This window comes from Echiichthys vipera (assembly GCF_963691815.1).
Source record: "Echiichthys vipera genome assembly, chromosome: 2".
NCBI lineage: Eukaryota > Metazoa > Chordata > Actinopteri > Perciformes > Trachinidae > Echiichthys > Echiichthys vipera.
The window spans coordinates 11,730,018-11,752,209 of NC_139827.1; the positions used below are offsets into that span (position 1 = coordinate 11,730,018).

The 22,192-nt window shown below is 38.7% G+C and overlaps 2 protein-coding genes across 2 annotated transcripts in view; both read left to right on the forward strand.

Moving 5' to 3' along the window:
* Positions 1 to 5: 5 nt before the first annotated feature.
* Positions 6 to 2,584, forward strand: LOC310963880 (chymotrypsin-like elastase family member 2A; the record flags this gene model as incomplete). Its single annotated transcript, XM_083936837.1, has 3 exons — positions 6 to 267; positions 1,744 to 1,904; positions 2,387 to 2,584. 3 exons carry the CDS (start codon positions 6 to 8, stop codon positions 2,582 to 2,584), a joined length of 621 nt encoding a protein of 206 aa, XP_083792963.1.
* Positions 2,585 to 7,518: 4,934 nt separating this feature from the next.
* Positions 7,519 to 22,192, forward strand: part of fam13a (family with sequence similarity 13 member A) — a gene marked incomplete at its 5' end in the record, with an annotated part of 54,852 nt that continues 40,178 nt past the window's right edge. Inside the window, 6 exons of the mRNA XM_083936847.1 lie at positions 7,519 to 7,789; positions 11,020 to 11,229; positions 14,446 to 14,623; positions 17,253 to 17,400; positions 19,577 to 19,660; positions 20,733 to 20,819. Of these exons, the coding sequence (XP_083792973.1) occupies positions 7,519 to 7,789; positions 11,020 to 11,229; positions 14,446 to 14,623; positions 17,253 to 17,400; positions 19,577 to 19,660; positions 20,733 to 20,819 (978 nt within the window). The remainder of the gene's footprint in view (positions 7,790 to 11,019; positions 11,230 to 14,445; positions 14,624 to 17,252; positions 17,401 to 19,576; positions 19,661 to 20,732; positions 20,820 to 22,192) is intronic.

Genomic DNA, 22,192 nt, shown 5'->3' on the forward strand with positions numbered 1-22,192 from the left:
GGCGCATGTGTTTGGGGAAACACCACATGAACTCCTCCATGGACGTTCCCTCGGCAGAGGACTGCTATAAGGTGGATGGCATCATCCGCCATGAGGGTTTCGTCTATGAGCAAGATCGTACTGACATCACCAATGACATAGCACTTGTGCATTTGGCTGAGCCTGCCAATATGACAAGGGAGATCAGCCCCATCTGTTTGCCTAAACCTGGCACTGTGATGCCTGCTGGGACACCCTGCTTTGTCACAGGCTGGGGAGACGAGAAAGGTATAAGTGATCATGCATTTCAGTTTCCTGTGAAATAACTGTAGTTATAAGTCACTCCAGGAACTAGAGGTAACTGTAGTTGTAGAAGTATGTATCTTTACTTCTGTTAAAAAAATGTGACTGTTTTTCTTTTAAAGTGCCACATTGTAAAAGAAGGGGAATTCTATGTTTTTTTTTAATTATAAAGCAGGTCCAGGTGCTGTATAAATACTGTCAAAGCACTCTGTCCTCAGAGAAATTTACACAGCCCATATTCAGAAACTGTGCCTTTGAACGAGCCGTCAGGACTTCTGTACAGTTGTGATGTCACAACTATGCTATGTATAGGTAGAAAGTGTTGCTACAGTGCAGTTACAGTCATTCCCAGGCTGCAATAATGGTGCAGAGAGTGCAGATGCTGAACACCCAGAAATGCATTTAGAGGAGACTGGGCTTTTTCAGGAGGGGGGCTAAAACGGAGCGTTTCAGACAGATTTGATGCAGCTATATTTAGACAGACTTTGTGACTTTTGTTTTCCATTAAATCCTAAAAACGGTCTTGTAGAAACCCAAAATGCAAGTATGAACCTAGAAATAAGCAAAATATGTCCCGTTTAATCAAAAGTTAGTGCTAGTTTTCATATTTTATGTGTTCATCATCATGAGCGTTGTGACTATAGACTGTATAAAAAATGGATGTAGCCTCTATGTCGAGGTCCGTTCTCTCAACTTCATCCAATCTTACTCTCCTATGGGAATTGCCATCTTGTCCGACATTGACTCCGCCTCTCCTGCTCTTACCAAAAAAGGGCATTTGTGATAAGTTGGGGGGAGGGAGATACATCAATCTGGCAAAGTGAGGGCCAGCAGTTAGCTGTCACTCAAGAGGCAGCGCCCCCAATTATTTATCAGAATCTGAATCAGAATCAGGTTTACTGCCAAGTAATTTGCATTTCAAAGAATTTGCCTTGATTTGACAGTGCTTACATGGAAACAGACATAAACATATGCATAAAAATAAGCATAGTAAACTATCAACAATACAAATAGAATGTATATACATATATGTATTAACACAAGTAGTGCAGGAGGTAATATGTGCTGTGATAAAGTGTCCAGTGATGGGGGGGCATTGGTGCAACGCATATATGAGTCGTAGGTCCATAAGTTTTATTCAGAGTCATTAGCTGTGTTCCGGAGCCTGATGACAGAGGGGTAGAAACTGTAAACATACATTACATGCATACAACATACATAAATACATTTAACAGTCAATGAAATAACATGGGGTTCAATGAGAAATTGCTCTATTATGAACCCTGGAAATCGCTGTGGTTTGGGCTTTATTAAATCTATCAAACATCTATCAGATAGTTGCCATGGCCTTGGCGTAATTACTAAAATAAAAGGAGAATTTGAAGTTTATATTGGTGTAAATGTGACTGTCTTTGTCTGTGTTCTCCAACAATGTAAATTTTTACTTTCCACTTCTACTAGGTAACCTGTTCCCTAAAGTGTCTGAGAAGCTAAATCAGGCAGCCCTTCCTATTGTTGACTTCCAGACCTGCAGTAAGCCTGCTTACTGGTGGGACACCCTCAGACCCTCCATGATCTGTGCTGGTTATGAGTCCCCAGATGAGCTTAAGTCAGCCTGCCAGGTGAGAGACCGCATTCAGAAAAACGTTAAATGGAATCTGTGGGATTCTTTTTTAGCAAGATGGTACTTGGTTGTTGACGTTCTCGTCAAGCTTTTCTCACACATTATATAAGTGTCCTGGCCTCTCATGATTGGGTTGTCTTTTATGTAACACCCTGTAAACTGTTTTGTTTGTGATCAGTCAACCTTGATCGCAAATGGCTGCCTGGTTTTCAGGCATAATTGGACAAAAGAGCACAGGAACTTTATTTGTCTGCCATAATGAGCGAACGTGCAAACAGGGACAGGGGAAGATTAGGAATGTAGTTAAACACTTCAGTACAGTACTGAAGGCTTTTAAATTTTAAATAGAGCTTTATAAAACAACACTGACATTTGCCTCCCTGAAGAAAACTAGTGAGCTGTCAAATTAAATGTTCACTATTGCATCTTCTTACCAGTGAAGTAAATCTTTGGTGGTTTACTTCTCCTGCTCTCCCGTAGGGTGACTCTGGAGGTCCTTTTGCCTGCACAGCCACTGGAACAAACACAACCTGGGAGGTGCATGGTGTCGTCAGCTTTGGACCTCAGGGTTGCATTAAAGACAAGAAACCCTCCGTATTCACCCGCGTCTCTGCCTTCAGTGACTGGATCAACGACAACATCAAGAAGTTCATATATGAAAGTGGCAAAACCAACTAAAGCTCATATAGTGAAATAAAGATTTTGACAGTGCTAATTGTTCACTTCTGTTTAAAGTCATTATAGTTTTTTATTTAGGTTTCATCATTGGGTATTGCTGTCAGCTGCTGACTTATACCATTAAGCTATAAGGCATCTTCTATTGCCATGAATATCTGATTTAAAATTAGATTTCATACATTTTCACAGTATACAAGTTAAAGAAACATTGCAGTAAACATCTTAATTAAAAGAGAAAAACACTTCTACACAAGTCAGAGGGCACAGTTTCATACACAGAGGTAGGTTCAAGGTGTTGTACAGAGAAGTTAAAAATAACACAATTCAAAGTTATAACAACTCAATTCAAAGTTAAAACAAAAACATTTAAAAGAGCAAAATAAAAGAAACAAATCTATGTAGAAATATATATAAATACAATCTAAATAAAAGTAAAAGAATGAAAATAAATATATTAAAAGATAAAACTAGAGGGCTGCTTTTGGCAAATGGAGCATTATGTTCTACCTATAACTGTTCGACTGTCTCTTATAACTGTATAAGGAAACAGGGTTCAATTACAATATGATCACAATGACAAATGATTGTCAATTATAAAGAATAATGTTGTGCAAATTATATGGAATACAATATAAGAAACCAAATATTACCTGTCCAAGTAATGAATCTATGTCAAACGCTGCAGTCATGTTTCATTCAGCAGTTACATTTATTTTCTTATTTTTTGTTATTTTATTGCTGCTACAGTTTGTTTCTCTTCAGGCCGACCTCTTAGTGCTTATAAACTCCCTCCTCTTTTCTTCCCTCATGAACTCTGCTTTTAAGTTTTGGGTTTTAACCCCTTAATCACATGACCAGCCCACTCAGCCAATGGGAGAGCTCGGCTCAGATTTCAGCCTAGGAGGAGAGAGAGGAATAAAGAGGGAGGAAGAGAAAGAGACAAGCACTAATCTGTGCTCATGGGTTGGACAGCATACAGTCTGCCGGTATTGACAGCACTTCTTTACACCATCTCCTGCCATGGATTATCTGTGTTGTGTTTTTGGAGTGTTTGGATGGCATATTTTAAGGTGAAAAGGATTCCCACAACTGGGAAAAGTCCTAGAGTGTGTCCTGGAATAGAGTGAGGAGAGGAGGAGGGAAGTTATCAACAGTTTTCCCCCCTCATCTTTGCCTCTGCAGGCGTTTCTTCTGTGGAAGAATGGGGGCAGGAGCTCTGACCATCTGTGTGAGTAAAAACTACAGACTTCCCTTTCAACCTGTGATTAAGGGCTAAAGAATGCATAGCGGGACTTTGTTGTTCAGTGTCAGTCTACACACTCTTTTGTGGTGGTGTTGAATGTTCTGGTGGACAGAAGTGGTTCTTTTAAGAATGTCAAGCAGGGACAAATCACTTCCCCCTGCAGTGAAACAAGCGTTCCCAAAGAATGTAGAATGTAGACATCCTTGTAAAAGAGGAAAAAAAAGTACACACAGAGAGTAAGTAAGCTTAAGTTTCCTGTTGGCATCTGTAATTTTTTCCAAGCAGTGATTTAGTGCCTCGTTGAGGTCACTTTCCACAACGTTTCCCTTATGAAAATAGTGTTTTTATAAGAACTAGACCTCTAAACAGTCTACTTTTGTACGTGCGTGTACTTTTACAACAGCATGTCTCTTGCCGTACTTTTTTTTTAGTTGAGCAGCTGTTGATTCTGGTGACTCTGGTGCTTTTGCTACCAGTTGCTTCAATGGCCACCCACATAGGGAGAGAGGCAGAGATGGGGGGAGGGAGAGGGTGGAGGGCCAGGGAAGGAGGGCACATGCTTGGGCTTGCTATCCTCTTCATGAGCAAGTTAAAGACACTGCCTGTGAGCAGTTTATTTGTGTTCAACCTCCTTTAAAAAGACATGTTTAAACTGCTCAAAACATTTCAAAGAAGTATCTGAGCCTGACACTTGAAATGTCTGAAACACTTCTCAAGGGGAGAATCAGACTTTCAATAGTCATTAACTTCCAGTCTCTTTATAGTCCCTTGACAAAAGAGTTCTTTGTCACTGTTGAAAGTTGTAGTGTGAAAATATTTTAAGGATGGGGGAGGTAGAAGGGGATAAGGATTATTAGGCTAATCACAACAGACTGTCCTGGTAAACAATGGAGGCAAATGGGTACCAACAGGAAGTGTTTCCCTTAAGCTATATAGCTGTTTTGTATTGCCAAGAGACAGCTGGAAAATGACTGTAAACACATTTGGAATAATAACCACAGTGGTTGAAGGAGGGGGAGTGATAGAAGAAGAAGTGCCATGTTTGTATATGCTCAGATTATATACTTATACATTAAAGTAGTGACAGAAGCACAAGTATGTGTTCGCAGGGGAACCTGAGTTTAACATTTGGTCCAACACTTCATTTCAGCTTTGGTGTAAACAAACACACAGAATATATCTATATATATATACACTGCCTGCAAATTGGTCCCCACTGAATTCAATTCTTGTCTCACTTGCAATAATTTACATACTAAGCCAGCCAGGAATCATTCATATATATATATATTTTACGGGTTTCTTTAACTGAATTATTGACCTATTTCTTGTCATTCTTAGAATTAATACTTTCTAGTTTTCAAGTGCAAAGTTTGTGTGTGTGTGTGTGTGTGTGTGTGTGTGTGTGGGGGGAGACATCTGTTCAGTAAGGCCACTGTCAGACCTAGCTCAGACCGGCTTAACACCTGCATGAGTAGTAGTAGGAGAAGTAGTAGTAGTAATAGTAGTAGTAGTATTGGAGCCAGTTTGCGGCCCTGAAAGATTCCCCCATTGCTCCTTAAACTATGCTGTGGCCTATTAACACGATTAACAATAACAATGGTCTGTTGCACCTGTACACTTTGCTATAAAACTGTGCTTGACTTTGTGTAAATACACTCCTGACTGTCTTCTTCATACCTACCCAAACCTCTTATTTATACTGACTGCTAACGTCTTCCCACACCACAAGACCTAGCCGGTGTATTATTATCAGTGTGTTTTAGCCCATTAAGTGGTGCTATACTTTTCAGGCAGCCATCCAAGCATGAAGCAGTCAGGATCCAAATTCAAGTTGACCTAATAACCACGTCACATTAATGAGGAAGGTCTTGTTGGCATATTTCTACGCACCTGTCAGAAAGGAGTGGATGAGTGAGCACCATTAACACATTGTCTGCACAAGCTTGTCAGATGCATGTCGTATTAACATTGCACGAGCATCTGCCGTGGGAAAGATTTTGTCTTCTTAGCCATCTTAGCACCATCTGTGAGGTGGGTTTTTAATCAGCTGATCTGAGTGCGGCACATGCTAGTACCCATTCTGTCTAAACAATTGACCACATACTGAATAAACTCAGTGGTGCTTCCTGTTCAACATTCACTTCTTCCTTCCCAACACAGTTAACCCACTCAAATCACGTCACTGTGTGGGTCAGTTCACTCCTTTGAATCAGTGAACTCTGGAACGATAATATAAGTCACATGGTGTAGTCATAGATACAAGAGTAAAACTGTGTAACTCTGATGATGATGATGATGTCTGGTTTGTGTCTTAACGCTGTTGCTCTTCGTACTAATTAAACAAGGGCGCAAATGCATTATGCTGTACTTAAATGTGCCAAACAAATCAGTAACTTACCTTACTCTGTCTAATGTTAGGGAGTGTGAGAACTCGTAACTCTAGCTGTCACGTCAAATGTGGTGGAGTTAAAAGTACAGTATTTCCCTCTGAAATGTATTGAAGAAATCTGAAATAATAAAGTATAGTACAATTATCTTACAATTGTACTAAAGTACAGAAGTTGAGTAAATATACGTGCTTTCCACTGACATGCTCTAATTGCCAATCTGAGCCCACTCCTCTCAGTGGACAAACCTTGTAAACCAGTCTGTTCATACACCAGCTGTCGTATGTCTTATCTGATAACGTATCAAGGCAAACAGTGCCACATGCTGTTTCTATCTCTGTATAGATGCACAGATTGCACAACAAGCACACACTCTTATTGTCTTGAGTGTAAAAACTGAGTTACTTTGCAGGTTAGGTTTTTTCACACAAAAATATATAATGAGTTTAGAAAATGTCATGTGCCATATTAAACTACTCGACAGTACATAAAGTGTTAAAATCAGCTCCACCTCAACCATTGTATATGCATACAATAATGCAACAATAACATCCGTCTAATCTAGTAATAATATCATAAACAATATATAACACGCACAGGTGTCATTTTCTGAATGCAAGTTGTAGAAGTAATTTTACTCTTAGGTAATATTTCCATACTGTTAAATAAAGGATCTCAAAATTTATTCCACCACTGGACACACATACACACACACACACACACACAAACACACATACATATTTCACTAGATTAAAAGACGTTTCTGTTCCTAGAGCCAACTCTTGTATGCTTTCCTCTCAGTTCATACATAATTCATACATAAGCTTCATAGACTCCTGAAAAGCACACAGTGGTTTCTCAAAAAGCTTTCCAGTAAAACCTTTCTTTAATGTCCAAATGTGGGAATGTGACCTAATAATCCTTTCAGCTCAACAAACACAGCACACTGTCCTTTCACATTATCATTCATAATCAAGGCAGCTGGCCGTTACCTCGCCTGGACATATACGTCTACATGTACCTACTTATGTCTATTTGTGCAGGTGTGTGTCACTCTGACAATGCCTTTATCCAAAGGTGTTGCGTGGTAACCTTATATTTGTCGTAGCAACACATGCGCAGCCAGCCCTCCTCTTTCCTCACAGCTCTTGGCACACTCTGTCCTCTAAGAGTGTGACAGTATGACAGTGCAAATATGGACCCCACAGGGACACCACCAGCATGACACACGCACCTTATAGTCTGTGTTGCAGAGTGAGCCTCCCTCCTTCAGGACAGGTGTCTCTGCGGTGTCTAACCTGATGCCGGCTGCAGCACTGCCCTCTGTGCCCACAGTGTCAGTGGCTGACTGCTTCTCTCTGCTCTTCTCCCTGCAGCACAACAAAACAGCGGTGCAGGTTAAAGAAGACATGAAGAAGATAGTCCAGATACCCATACTGAGACCCAGGACAGTGACGGCCAAGCACACCAAGCTTTTTGGAGTGACCCTGTTTGAGTTGCAGGAGAAGGGCCTGATGGAGGATGGTGTGCCTCTGGTCTTGCGGAAGCTGGTGGAGCATCTCCGCAAGCATGGTGAGGAACAACACAACAGAATAGAATTGAGGGAGGAAAAAAGAATAGTATTACTTGATCATCTTCTTCTTCACCTTATTTAAACTATAACTGGCTTTTTTTGTTTTTGTTACCAGGGCACATGTATGCCCCATTCTGAATGTATCTTTATCACTGTGGGGTGCAATTTAAAAAAAGAGACAATATCAGTTTGAGTAGTAGTGACATCACAGGTTCCTCCATGTGTTATTAATCCAACATTTTTAAACCTTGATCAGATCTTACAAATACCATGCTGTGAATGCAACTGATATGTGACCACTTTGTATTGTCATGTGATTTGGTCTAAGTAGTTCCAGTTATGCAGAGATATATCGCCCATCACACACAAAAAATGAGGAGTAAACTTAAATACACAGTGGTTGTCTGAGTAAGATAGAGGGGAAAAAGACATACTAAATGACATACTAAAGAAAACAGACACAATGCAATACTTAAAAGAGAGAATCAATTTCAGCCAAGATAATAATAATTACTTTAACAAAGATCTCTGCAGATTTGATGATCAGCATGGTGCCCAGAACAGCGGCAAAAATATACAATACATAATAACCAAAATGCAAGGTATACATACAGTATAAGTATAAGTAATAATAGCTAAAACTTGGAAACACACTGGTATGATGTTTTGTGACCTACTTTATTGTATTCTCCAGTTCATCTGTTTGACCACTAGATGTCAATACAAGGAAGTGCAGCTATTTCCTCAGCTACTGAAAGCAGAGCCATTTGTAGACTTGTAGTAGGACATTTGACTTCATCTGTCCGTCCTCAGCCGTAAATAATAAGGGCGACTGCTCTATAATAAAGTCATCTTCAGGAAAAAAAGCGCTCAGGTCTCAGTTTGGGTTTTGTTTTGATCTCCATACCTTAAGTTGCTGCCTCTGCCATGGAGGTCAATGTAATGTTTTTTTGTGTGTAATCAAAAAATCAAAAGTAAGATATTTTTTCCTCTGTAGCCAGAGGCGGATTACTGCACAGGCTGGCCTAGGCTGCAGCCTTGGGGCCCCAGGTGTGCGGGGGGCCCCGGATTGGCCAGAATATTTGAATTTTTTTTTATTTACCTCACTGGGGGAAAAACTTGCCTCCTATTGGGGCCCGTAGAAACATTAAAAATATTGAGGCACTTACCCAATCAGCTGCCATCTTGTGTACGGGCTCATAAGGTCAGTTTTGTTGTCAAATGTTACATAACTCACTGTTACTACACAGTACAGCGGCAAAATGTCAGAAAGGAAATGTGATAGCGGAGCACGAAAAAGAAAAGCATAACGACTGAAAGAACAACAGGACCAAGATCTACTACAGTAAATTGACAGGATTTTTCAAGGTTGCAGACTTCCTTTCTAGCAGTTTTTCTGATAAAGCATGATTAATAATGTGGGCGGCCGAAAAAGTAGTAGCCTAGGGGCTCCTGACCACCTTAATCCGCCACTGCCTGTAGCTCCTGGTCATCCACTGAGCCCACTGTTTGTTGTGTTGGGCAGAAAGTTTTTCCAAATGACTGCGTACAACAACAATGTTTTTAGGCCAAGGACCCCTTAGCTGAAAGAGAGGGACCCCCTACTACAAACATTGTATGAAATTGAGTTGCATATTAAATTGGGCCCAACAACTAGGCCGGAAGCCTATACACACAGCGTTTTATGGTGCATACAGCACTAAGATATTGCAATGATCATTATTAACATATTTATACATCATGTTAAACATACATTTGGAGGTCACATGATGGCTACCTTATTTATAAGCCAGTTTAGTTGGCCTGTCAAGGTTGTGTTTTTTACTAATAAATACGTTGCATTTATGTAAATGTATATTTTCAGACATATTTTTGAAAAAAAAGAAAAAAAACATTGGAAAGATTATCAAACAATTTGGCGGACCACCTGTTGAAGATCTCTGGCGTACAAGGAGGATTAAACCGCTAATTTACAAACGACGGAATAAAAACGGAGAACTTAAAACATAAAACACCGTTTTGGTTTGGTTTGGTTGTTAGCCTTTTAAAAGATGCTATCACAACACCTAGTGGTAGTCATGAAGACTGACAACAACACGGGCAAACTCGTGTCCACACGGTCATTGATGTGATTAGCTCGCTAGGGCGTAAGTTAACGTAAATGGTAGCTAACTGAAATGGTAGTTACACATATCAAGGTTACCGCGGCAGTACTGTACCGTTAGAGGTAAGTTAAGGGTCCCTAACCATGTTTAGTAGGTAAGTTATATCTTTACATTTCCAACGTTTACCAACGTCTCACCTGTGTTCTTCAGCAGTGTACGGGTTCTAACGGTTCAAACTGACGAGAAGCTAACGTTAAAACATGTAACCGTTAGGACGTGTGTGACCGTTAACCTCCACGATGTTCAAAAGTAACTGGTGCTTTAAAAAGAAAAACACTCAAACTGTTTATACTGTAGTCTAAGGCTCACGCAATACCAACTGCACTGTTTATTTATACCACAATACAAAGTGTAGAAGAACTAAAGAGATTATTTTGCCATTGTTGAATCATAGTGAGTCTAAAATGCCTGAAGTAAAGCCATAGGATTAATATAATCAAAAATAATTTCCTTTAAATGAGAACTTTACGTGTTGTTTGCACATTTCAAGACAATTTGCCAATTAACAGCTATATTTTTGATATATTCATTGTGTTCAAGTAGAAACTTTGACCAGATGATGGTGCTAGAGGAGACGTTTGTGTTAAATGAAAGGTCAAAGGGGCAGAAAATCACTACGAATCCTCCTCTGGACAAAAATCAAATTCAGTATCAAATATTCTGGTAATTTTTAGTTGTTTTGATAGTTTGAGATTGGTTGGATGTTCCCAGGGTCCTCTTTTCCCCAGGTCCTATGTTCCCCGCTTTGTATGTGACATAGGACCTATCTCTAATCCTAACCCACTAAGGAATTGCGGAGAACGTAGGACCCTTTTTCAGAAAAACAGGGAACGTAGGACCCTTTTTCAGAAAAACAGGGAACATAGGACCCTTTTTCAGAAAAACAGGGAACATACGACCCAGGAAACATAGGGACGACTCCGGTTACACCAACATAACAATCATTAACCCAACCGCAGGACAAAAATGAATCAGCTAAAATCATTTTAGATCTAGAATGAAACTATTTCGCAACCCTCCGTGGCATTTTAACTGTAACTGAATGTGTCTCTGATTTTCTCCAGCCTTGCAGCAGGAGGGTCTGTTCAGAGTGAATGGAAATGTGCGTGCTGTGGAGACCCTGAAGCAGCGTCTGGAGAGTGGAGAGGATGTGGACCTTCTCTCTGAATCGGATTCGTGTACGGTGGCCAGCTTGCTCAAACGGTTCCTCAGGGACCTGCCGCGGGGTCTGGTAGAGGCAACAGTCCAACAGGCATTAATACGACACCACCAAGGTAAAGAGAAAGTAGTCTCCGTTGTTTCAAATCTTTCTTATGTAGCTTACGTCTTCTTCCCACCAACTCAAGTGGATCACTTTTTTTACGTTTTCAAACCATCATGTACTACCTTTTCTGAACAACTTCCCAAATCCACAATGTTATATTTGTGCCATCATGATGTGGCGTGACTATCTGGGTCATGACTCTGTTTGGATGATAAGCAAAGCTATCTTTAGGCGCTGAAATTTACTATTGGCACTGCTGTCATCTGCACCAGGCAGGGCATATAAAAGCACAGCAAAGTTAAGTGTGCGTGAGAGAGAGACTATGTGACTAGTGATGTGACCTCATATTTCTGGCTTTAATCTTGGAGGTCATAAAAGGTAAAGTGAGTGATTTGGCAGGTGAACTGTCTGTGCTCACTCTCTGCTCTCCTCCATCACTGGGTTTAATCTCTTTAATGGGAGGAGAGTGCACCTTTTCGCTGCTGTATTCGCTTCTCCTTCATAGACCCCATAAATATCTGCCTGTTTTTCTTGGACTGTGGTCAAACGCTGCATTAGTTAAAAGCTCTTCGGCCATAAATACTGAGTAAAATTACTTTGGTGTAATTGTAAAAATCGGTTTGGATTCTTTGCCAGTATTTGGCGTATTTAAAAACATCAAAGGTATGTGATGAATGGAGGGACTGGCAGATGAAGTTGCAGATTGATTAGCAGTTTGATCAAATACATACACGTAGATTTACCAATATATTTGTACAACGTGTCGTCAATTAAGTTAACAATGGCTGTACATCCCAATAAGGAAAGTAAGACGTGTATTAAAAAAGTGAACCAACATTTGATCAAGCTTCATACCATAATACGGTTACTATTTGGATATATTCATCATTTTAAAGTAATGTATCCAGTTAAACTCTCATTTCTCAATTACAGTGTGTTGAATTTTAGGATTTTTACTTTTCTCAATTTAATGTTTTAAAATAAATTGATTTTTAAATCGTAAATTGTAAATTGTAGAGCTATGAAGGTAAGATGGTTTACCAGTTAATTAGAAAAATAATTGACAGATTAACTGATAATTAATAATAAATGAATAAGATAAGACAAGATAAGATTCCTTTATTAGTCCCACAAAGGGGAAATTTCCTTTATACATCAGCAAGTGGATAGCAAACATAGAAGAGGCATCACTAAGAAACAATACATTTTAGAAAATATAGAAAAAATATGAACAATATTAATACAAGTATAGAAAACAAGAATAACAGAAACCTAATATATACAACATTTTTTAAATATTCACACCAATAATGAACAACTTTATTATAATGGATAAAATAAGCTGTCAAGGCAAAATAATAACACACACACGCACACACACACACACACACACACACACACACAAACACACATATATTTTTTATGTACATACTTTTATCTTTACATAGCAGTCAATGTTTATGGCAACCTTTGTGCAGTCGCTGTCAGTGTTTTAGCTGTACGTTTTTTCTGTGTAAGAACGAGAGCAACATCAAACCAGAGTCAAATTCCTGATGTGCGTACACATTCTTGGCCATTAAAGCTGATTCTGATATTCCCACGTGGGCAGTTCAGTTCAGGCTTCCCAATGTCCAGATCAGTCTCACCGCAGTATCTGACATAATTGCTTTTCCTGTTTGCATAGAAGTAAACAGACTGCACTACACTTAGCCAGTAAAGTTTTTTTTAAATCAGCATTTGACACAGCTCAGTACCCAAATATTCTCCGGGGCTGCTGCAGATATTGCATACATGCACACTTTTGCAGCTGAATGTTTATCTTACATATGAGCCATACATAAACAAAGACACTACAAGAACACATGGATCAGTAAGTCAAAGGTGCTCCACTCAATGTATAGATTTATATAAAAAACAACAAATGAAAGGATGATTAAATAATACATTATAGATACATACACACACATAAATGAACGACGCATGCTCTGTTTACTGCATTAGTAGGCGATAGTTCATTGCAACACATTATTTAACTCTTTTTGCTCATACAAACAAAGCTTACGCTTTAGTTTATTTTAATCTCAGTTTTGATTGCTTTGGATATGTTTGCGGCCACTTCTTAGTAATTCATTTTAAAGAAGTTACTCGTTTTTGTCCACAATTTCACTCTGCATTTCCCCCCAAAAGACAAAATCATGGTCAATACAGAACGGTTTTGGTATTGATGCTGCCATGTTTTGTTATGTAGGCTTTTTTTTTTTTATTTAAAAAATCACTAAATTATAGAAAAAATAGAAAAAGTCAAACAAATAACATTGGTGCTACTTTTTAATTTCAGTATAATCTGTCTTGTAATCAAACGTGTGGAGTTTTCAGTTTTTCTCACCTTCAGTTCAATGACTTCTGCTTTTATGTCATTATCTGTAGTGATTTGGTCCTCTGATTGTTTGGCTATACGTTGTTGTGTCTTGTTTAAGTTGCCTCTACATACTGCATGCTTAATTGCTCAAAGTGTTTTTTTTTTTATTATCCCACAATGTGTGTCAGTCTGATGTAGTAACCTGTAAAAAAATGTCTTCAACTTCTGATGATAAATAGTTAGAAAGCCCCCCCAATGTACTTTACATGTACTTTACACACTTGTGCGCACACATACACGCGCAATCAGAATTTTACTCAGCGGCAACAAGAGTAGTTGTGACCGCTCTAAGCCAATATTCCCCCCAACACGCTCTACTTACTCAGATAGTACACACATACATGCACACACCCACGTAGGCGCACACACGTTTGCGTCACTCATTCATTCGGGATCAGAAGCCATATCCGTTTATCCAACTCTGACCCAATTATGTGTCCGGAGTAATAGCATCAACATACTTTCAGGCTCTTTGCGCTAATGCCCACGTAGTTACCACAACTCAAGATTAGATATTACAGAGAGCAGGTGGATGGAGCTGTCACTGCCTGCTGGAGACTAGCTGTAAAACATTTGACTGAACTTAGGATTTGAAGGTTTCACGGAAGGTCTATTTATGTTTTTTGTGTTTTCCTGCTCCAAAGTAAAACAAGTTGGTCGTGTCACTCATCCTTTGATTCTTGAGTATATCAACTTTCCTACTAAAAGGTTTTAGCCAGAACTTTCAGTTTATACAGAGACTATAAAAAATTAAATTCAGTGATCCCAACCTTTGACCTGTTCTGATGCCTTGTTCTGTGTCTGTAGAGTGCGGTGATGATGTCTCTTGGTCAGATATGAGAGACCTGCTCCAGCAGCTTCCAGACGCCCACCACAGCCTCCTCCGCTACCTTTGCCACTTCCTCACCCTTGTAGAGTGCAACCACAAAGAAAACCGCATGACTGCCCTCAACCTAGCCACTGTGTTTGGACCCAGTGTCTTCCAGTGAGTTGAAACTTTTTCTTTAAGATGCAGAGCAACATTAGCGTCCATTGTCAGTTGGGTTTCTGCTGGAAATGACGTTGATGAGTGATCCAAAGCATTAAAGATGTGGGCCGGAAAAAAAAATCAATTCAATTCAATTCAATTTTATTTATAGTGGCAAATCATAACAAAAGTCATCTCAAGACACATACAGAGTAGAGTAGGTAAAGACCACACTCTGACTTATTTATGATTTACAGAGACCCAGCATTCCCCCATGAGCAGAAACAAGTCACACTATCTTTTATAAAAATGATTATAGTTATTATATACAGTATCAATCCAGAAATATTGTGCACACAAAACAATGTGCTAAAAGAGATGTATAGAATAGTTATAGTAGACAGGGTAAAAAAAAGAAGTAATTGGATAGAGTATAATTATTTTAAAATGCTAAAGGTGTACTTGCCAAAGTGTAACCGGCATTTATTTGTATAATGATTCACAAATAAACTTCCAAATGCTGGGTTGGGATTAAATAAAGCATAAACTTGGACAGAGGCAGAGACTTGACTTAAAGCTTGAATATTAAGAATGAGAAGAACACCGCCATCTGGTGTCTCAAGATCGTAGTTGCAACCACAAAAAAGAATTCCACCACTCAGGCTGCCATGTTTGTGAGACAGGTGACCAGAGTCTGTTTGAGCCTGTTTGAATCCATCTCCTCCGGTAAATCGACCATAAAAACAAGTATCGCAGAGGAGTTTGACTGACAGTAACCGCTGTTACAGCTAAGTAAACATGAAAGCTACCGATAGTAGATAGCTTACCGATCAAGGAGACACTTAGCCATTTCGGCGTCCGTTTTAATGCCGTTGAACTCCCTTATCTCTGTCCATAGAGTGAATGCTTGACCTATATTGACTTGTTTTTGACTTGTTTTTGCCCGTCTTCGGTCATTCAGCTGCTTGGACAAATAACGAAGCTGCTGTTTTGGCAAAAACTATTTCACCCAGTGCCAGTCTACGAACAACAGACAACCCTGGCAACCCTGCAATGCTGGCCGCTATTGGCTGGTACAATGTCAACAGAACGTGATACAAATCCGTAAAAAAAGAAATTTAAATATTAATTTTATGGAAAAGCAATACTGTCATTCTGTACCCCTCAAAACGCCCCATGGGTGTATTTTTTTTTTTAATATAAAGCTTTTAATGAAGATTCTACATATTCAACCTTTAACTAAACTAAACGTATTCACCAAAAGCTGCAGTCCTGTTTAGAGGCCTACTTCAGTGTGCACATATCCTTGATGAACATAACTTACATTCCTGAAGGTTTTGGCAAGTTTAGTGTTTTGACCGTGACCTTTGTGTTTGTTGCTTTCTTTAAATAGCAGAGTGACAACTTGGAAGAAAAACAAGCAGGGAGACAGTCCTGATAGCTACAGTAAAGCCAAGGGATTCAATCATCTTTCCCCTATTTCTGTTTAGTGAGTCAGATATTAAACACTGGTTTCACGTGTCAGAGCAGTAGGATGGGTGGAATGATTCCACTCTTATAACATGCAGTACATTTTGAGAAGATGAACCAGAAGTCCAGTTTACCCCCACAGACATTGCAGTTGTTTTTGTGAAACATGTCAATAACCGAAGACAAAAACAAAAGCTTTTTTCTGCATTTTGATTTGAAGCGGAATCGATGTCTTGGCCCCTTATTTCAGAATGGGAGATCATCTTAAACTTCGCTGTGCAGCCAATATTGAGAGAACATCTATGTAGGTTAATCAATCACAAATTAGTCTGGATGTAGTAAAATCAAAGAGTACATTGCTGCTGTAAATTGTCTCTGCCAAAATATTTAGCCAGCAGGCGGCGCTGCAGCTTATTTAGTGAAGATACAATCATGACAGGGGAAAAGTCTGCTAGTGATGCTTACATGACATTACATTACATTATACCGACATCTGTATTTCAACTACTGAATCCGATATTTGACTCAAAGTCTGACAGTATAATAATCAAACATATAGGACCGACCAGGAACACTTATTGAGACTAGTGAACAGATCTGAGGTAAACATTATACGACATATACAAATGGTTGATGTTAATGTGCTTTCATCTGTTATTATGATGTTTATAATGTTTATAAATAAATAATGCATCAGTGGCTTCATATGCTGCTGATCCAAGTATCAGACTGTTCTCACTGGTCTATTTAGGAAGAGCTTACTGGACTGTGAGTTTCAATTCATACTTGTAGATTTCAACTTAATGTTCTCCAACCTGGTGACTGGCGGGCATTTGCAGTAAATAAACGGCAGTCCTTACTGGAAGCAATATAGAAGAAGAAGCTGTCCTGGATTCTCTTTCCTACTGTACAAGCTGTTCTCTTCATCAGAGGCTGTGTATGTGTGTGTTGAAGTTATATAATTAGGCCTACAGCCTAGTGTACATCTCCCACAGCTGTTCAGTAGCATCAGACATCATACTTACGAGGGCGGCTGTTGTGAATCAAGCCGACTAAACGATGACTAACTATCAATGCTGCAAAGTGAGACATCTTCTTTTATTGCTTCTGTCATGTTTCAAGAATTTGATAAAATCTCATGTTTGCTTTTATGTTTGTTATTTTGTCTCTTTTTCAGTGTGGCTCCTGGTTTTGAAGCAATGAAGGACCAAAATATTTGTAACAAGATAATGGTCAAGCTCATCCAGAACTTCAGCAACATATTTGAGACAGCCAGAGATGAAGACGGCTGCACAGAAGAACTGTCGACCCTTATTATTGTCAAGGTGTTGTATACTCATAGGAACAGCAGATGCTGATGTTTGTACGAAAGAGATATGTGTTGGCTGTCAGGACAATGTAGTGAAGCTGGTAAGACAAGTAACTGAGTCACATGTTGTATGCATGCACTTTAAACAGTACCAGTTCCTTTCTGGCCAGTGACCTCACCCTCTGCCCATCCACTCAGAGAAGTGATAGTTTATAAATACAGGCTTACATAAATAACTATCGATCTTATATCACAGCCTCGCAGGAACAACTCCTCCACAGGTGGCTGTTTTGAGTCTCTGGTTGTTGATTTATATTTGCTGCTACGATGGCTGCTGTCTTTATTGATTAGCTGGTTTATCTGGTCTGCTGATTTTCCTGCCGCCATCTTGCTGCTGCATCTGTAGCTACTTAAACGTACACGAAGCACATAAAAAAAATCCAGTTCAAAGACATTCAGGTCATGTCAGCTCAGACTCTGGTTGAGATTTTTTACATTTCTTTATAAACATGAAGAATTGTGTAAATAGATTTAGGTCATTATTTTTTTTAATACAGTTTCACTTGTTTTATGAGTCGCAAATATACAGTATACAAATGCAGAGATCTAGTCAGGGTTTTTAACTTCAAGGTCCTGCTCTCCCAGAATTGTCTTAAAATAACATGAAATAAACAACATTTTTGAAAATGATTTAGATTTCTTTTTTGAAAATTTTATTTTCAAAATATAGGAGCCTATAATCTTTAAATCGATCTTAAAATTTTAAAATCCCCAAACTTGGAAATGCACATTTTTTCCTGGACATTGAGTTTTCACACAAATAAAATTATAGTAGGGAAATAATGAAACTTGTATTTGTTATTCATTTATTTTTCAGTAGTCATACTGGAATATACTGGAGAAAAATACTGGCATTAGGATATAACATATCCACCAATGTAGAGTGAAAGGTCAGTGTCTTTGATGGTATTTACAGCCCTGTAAAAGTATTAATTTGTATATTTCACCCAGAGGGACCTCATTAGAACATATAGAAAATAAGCAAAGTCAACACAGAGAATCAAAGCTGTGTACTTCATGCTGTGACATGAATATTTTTTCCCTAATTGTTTGTTGACAGGCAAAAAAAAAGTTACATAAATTCCACTATCCTTCCCAAAAACCTATGTCAGACGTAGTCACAGTAACCAACTAAGTAATTAAATAGAATAAAATAAGTAGATGATTAAGACAATGCTAAATTTAAGTGTGTTTCAGTTCAGTGAAGCAGGTGAAATTAGAGGAATATTAACTGCTGCAACAGCTGCAGTGTGAGTATCTTTTCAACTATCATATCACAAGTGGCACTGCAAAATTTTTGGAAAGACATCCTTCACCACAGTCTGTAGCTGACGTCTTGATTGTTGATTGATGACGGTGTTATTAGCAGAAAACGTGACTTGGGCCATCTGATGCCATCGAGAGTTAGCTCCTTGTGTCTTTGACCTCTGACCTCTTTTCTCAGCGTACCTCTCCTTCCTACCAATTTTAACATCATCTAACGTAGTATCTGGTTCCCATGTAACATTATGCTCAAATGCAAGGAAAAAATGCTGAAGATATCTTTAAAAAAAACAAATGTTGCTTTTCAAATCTCTGTGTTGTGTTGTGAATACCTGAAAGGGCACAAACACATGAGAACCCGCTGACTTATGGGAAACCCTTAAGTCAGAATGAGATTGTCTTACACACAAACATGCACACATAAACACTTACACATATGCGGAGGCACACACGACCTACTGAGGCCCCTCGCCTGCTGACCTTCCTGTTAATGCCTTTGAAGGAGCACACATGATCACCCGTGTTGCCTTTTCCTCCAGTCATAAAATGCTGCTGAGGTGTATATGAAAGTGTGTATGTGAAATTATGTGTTTGAGGATGCAATTTGTCAACCTGTTAAAATCTATTCTGAACCCTGTTGTCGAGGCTCACAGACGAAAAGCAAAAGTAGAACACACATAGAGAGGACTTTTCTAAAAGGACTCCCTGATATTTCATACCCACTGAATATATGAGGCTAGAGTTACAACAATAACTGGAGAACAAGGCTTTCTCGTCTCTGTTAAGCATGATCTGGTGCTCCTTTTGTTACTAAAATGTATGCACGGTAGTAAGACTGACATCCTCTTTTGTCCTCTTTCTGGTCCCAGGAGGAGGATGTGATGGATGTAGACACAAAGAATTCACCCAGCCACCTCGATGCAAACACACAGACACAGGTTCCCAGAACAAAGGTGTGTGGTCAGCGGAATGAGATGTATGCGTCTTTGTTTATGCATTAATGCTCCTCAGTGCACTTGTCATAAAAGCCTTTGTCTGCGAAATATTGTTTATGCGGGACATTCCCAGATCAAACTTGGTTGACCCCTTGAAATTCCCTTTCAGAGTCCTTTTTAACACCAACCATGTGATCTGTGTGACGTGATTAACATAAACTGGGCATGTTTTGGAAAAGCTGTTTTCCAACACGAAAGCCATTTCTGTGTGTGTCTGTGTAGGTTTCTCTGAGCTTTAAAGATGTTATCAGAGTCAGCTGACTTGTGCATACTGCTTACAGGTCACTCGGTGTTAAAAGATGATGAGGTTTTTAATGATATGCAACTGGCATTACTGATAAGTTATCATTCCTTCTCAGGCTAGAAGTCTTTAGAAATAACACTGTTCTTATTTGCATTTTCTCACACTTGCTGATATTATGAAAGAGGTTAGTCTGTCCTTGCATTGATTGAGCAAATATCACATGCACTGCAGCAGTATTTGTATTTACTGTCGCACTGCAGCATGCCCGTTGTTGTCAAAACAATATATAGAAGAGAAAATGTAATTACGTAACTGTATTAATACCTGATTTTTATTAGGGCTGGGCGATTTTATATCTTGGTGATCATATTCATATATACTGTGAAAAAAGATTATCACAAATAGCTTGTTTTCTAGTAATTCAATAAATAAATAGTCTATATGAAATAAGCACATCGCCCAATTGACTTTAATATTGCCATAATGCATTTCTGTCACTGGTGTTTCAACATTGCGATAGAAACGATCAAGATAAATATATTTGCTAGACATTTTGATTTTGTTTTGATATTAATTACTGGTCGTATTATCTGGTAGTATTACCTTTCGGCCGAACATTATTTCATGCACTCAGTAGTCAGGGGTAGTTTAAAATGTTATTAGATGTATTAGTAAATGCATTCTTTTACATTAAACTATTAAATGTACTGTTCCACAAATAATGTTTCGATGCACTTTAAATCTTAATCTCTTTATTTTGTATTTTCTCTCCATACATTTCTCAAGGCTGGACAAATACAAACACCACAAAATGGAGAACACCTCAACAAATCCTCCACTAACACTTCAAAGGCGAGGCAGAGGAAAAAGAAGGTGTGTTTGTAACTGTTATTAAGTACTGTGATTAATTGTTCTTCTAAAGAAAGTGTGGACTAATGGTTTACTACAGTCATTTCTCACCCGTACCAATAAATACAGTATGCTTTCTTATCTGCTGTGTTGCCTTGGTGCTGATTAGCTTGAGGTCATTTCTCAGACAGCTGCATGTGGCCGCGCTGCCTGGTCACATGACGTGATTTGATAAAGGCAATCTGCTGCAGGAAACAACAACATACTTATTTGCAGTAGGAGACAAACACAGGCTGTGATATACTCCCATATATACTTCCAACTGTGTTTTCCAAAAGCTGTATTTGGTGGTGAATTTGATTATAATTAATGCTTAGACATTTCCTGTTTGTGTACATGTAGAAATAGATATTGAGCTCTGTCTTAGTTTTTATTCAATATGTGAGCTACATTTGGCAAAATAAATTCTAAATTATGTTTTAAAGTCAGTTACTTTTATCTCACATGGTTGCAAAATTAGCTGTGTATATGTGTTAAAATAGGTAATTTGGCTTCAGTTTGACAACACAGACGGACTCGCTGTTGCGTCAAATTGAGTTTCAAACAACGATCTGATGCTATAAGCTTTCCACATATCAAGACCAGTATCACTGTAGAGATAAAAGAAATGCTGACTGCCAGAGAGATAAGCTCAGGAGGGTAATAACAGTGGCTCATGAAGGATGTTTACTTCTTACAGTAGTTAGTGATAATTCTTCTACTTTTAGCAGAGCTGGTGCAGTATGTAGCTACTCTAAAATGTTTTAAATGCCTGAAGTTATTTCAACCATAAAGTTAACAAGTATCTCTACCCTCGCTGTGTGTGTCGGTGCACAGCTATGCAGCCAGCTAAACACACTTCCAATGAAGGGTGATGATGGCAGATTGCCTTTGAGGTTACTGTTGGAAGAAGAAGAACTATATTGATTAAAACATGTAATGATAGTGAAAGCAAATCAGAAAAGGATAAGATTCAGTAAACAAGATTTAGACCAAAGGTATTCTAAACATGTACTTTAACAAGGAAAGTGGATTCACAAAAATATAGACTGCTGTCCGGGAAGAAATACAATAAATCATTAAGCTCTCATTGGAAATACAACACAGTTAATCTAGTAAACATACAAATGGGGTCTACAAGAGATTAGGTTAAAAGAATAAATATTTAACAGATGGCCAGACAGTATTTAAATGTATTAGTTACTTATTCTGACTTATCGCATGTAGTGCGTTGGTATAAAGGCATTCTCTCCACTTTCCACTCTTTCCTCTACCTATTTTACAAGGGCACCATTGCTGCATTCAGGGCTTAGCACCGCCCAAGATGATTGTTATTGGTTTAAAGAAATTCAAACAAC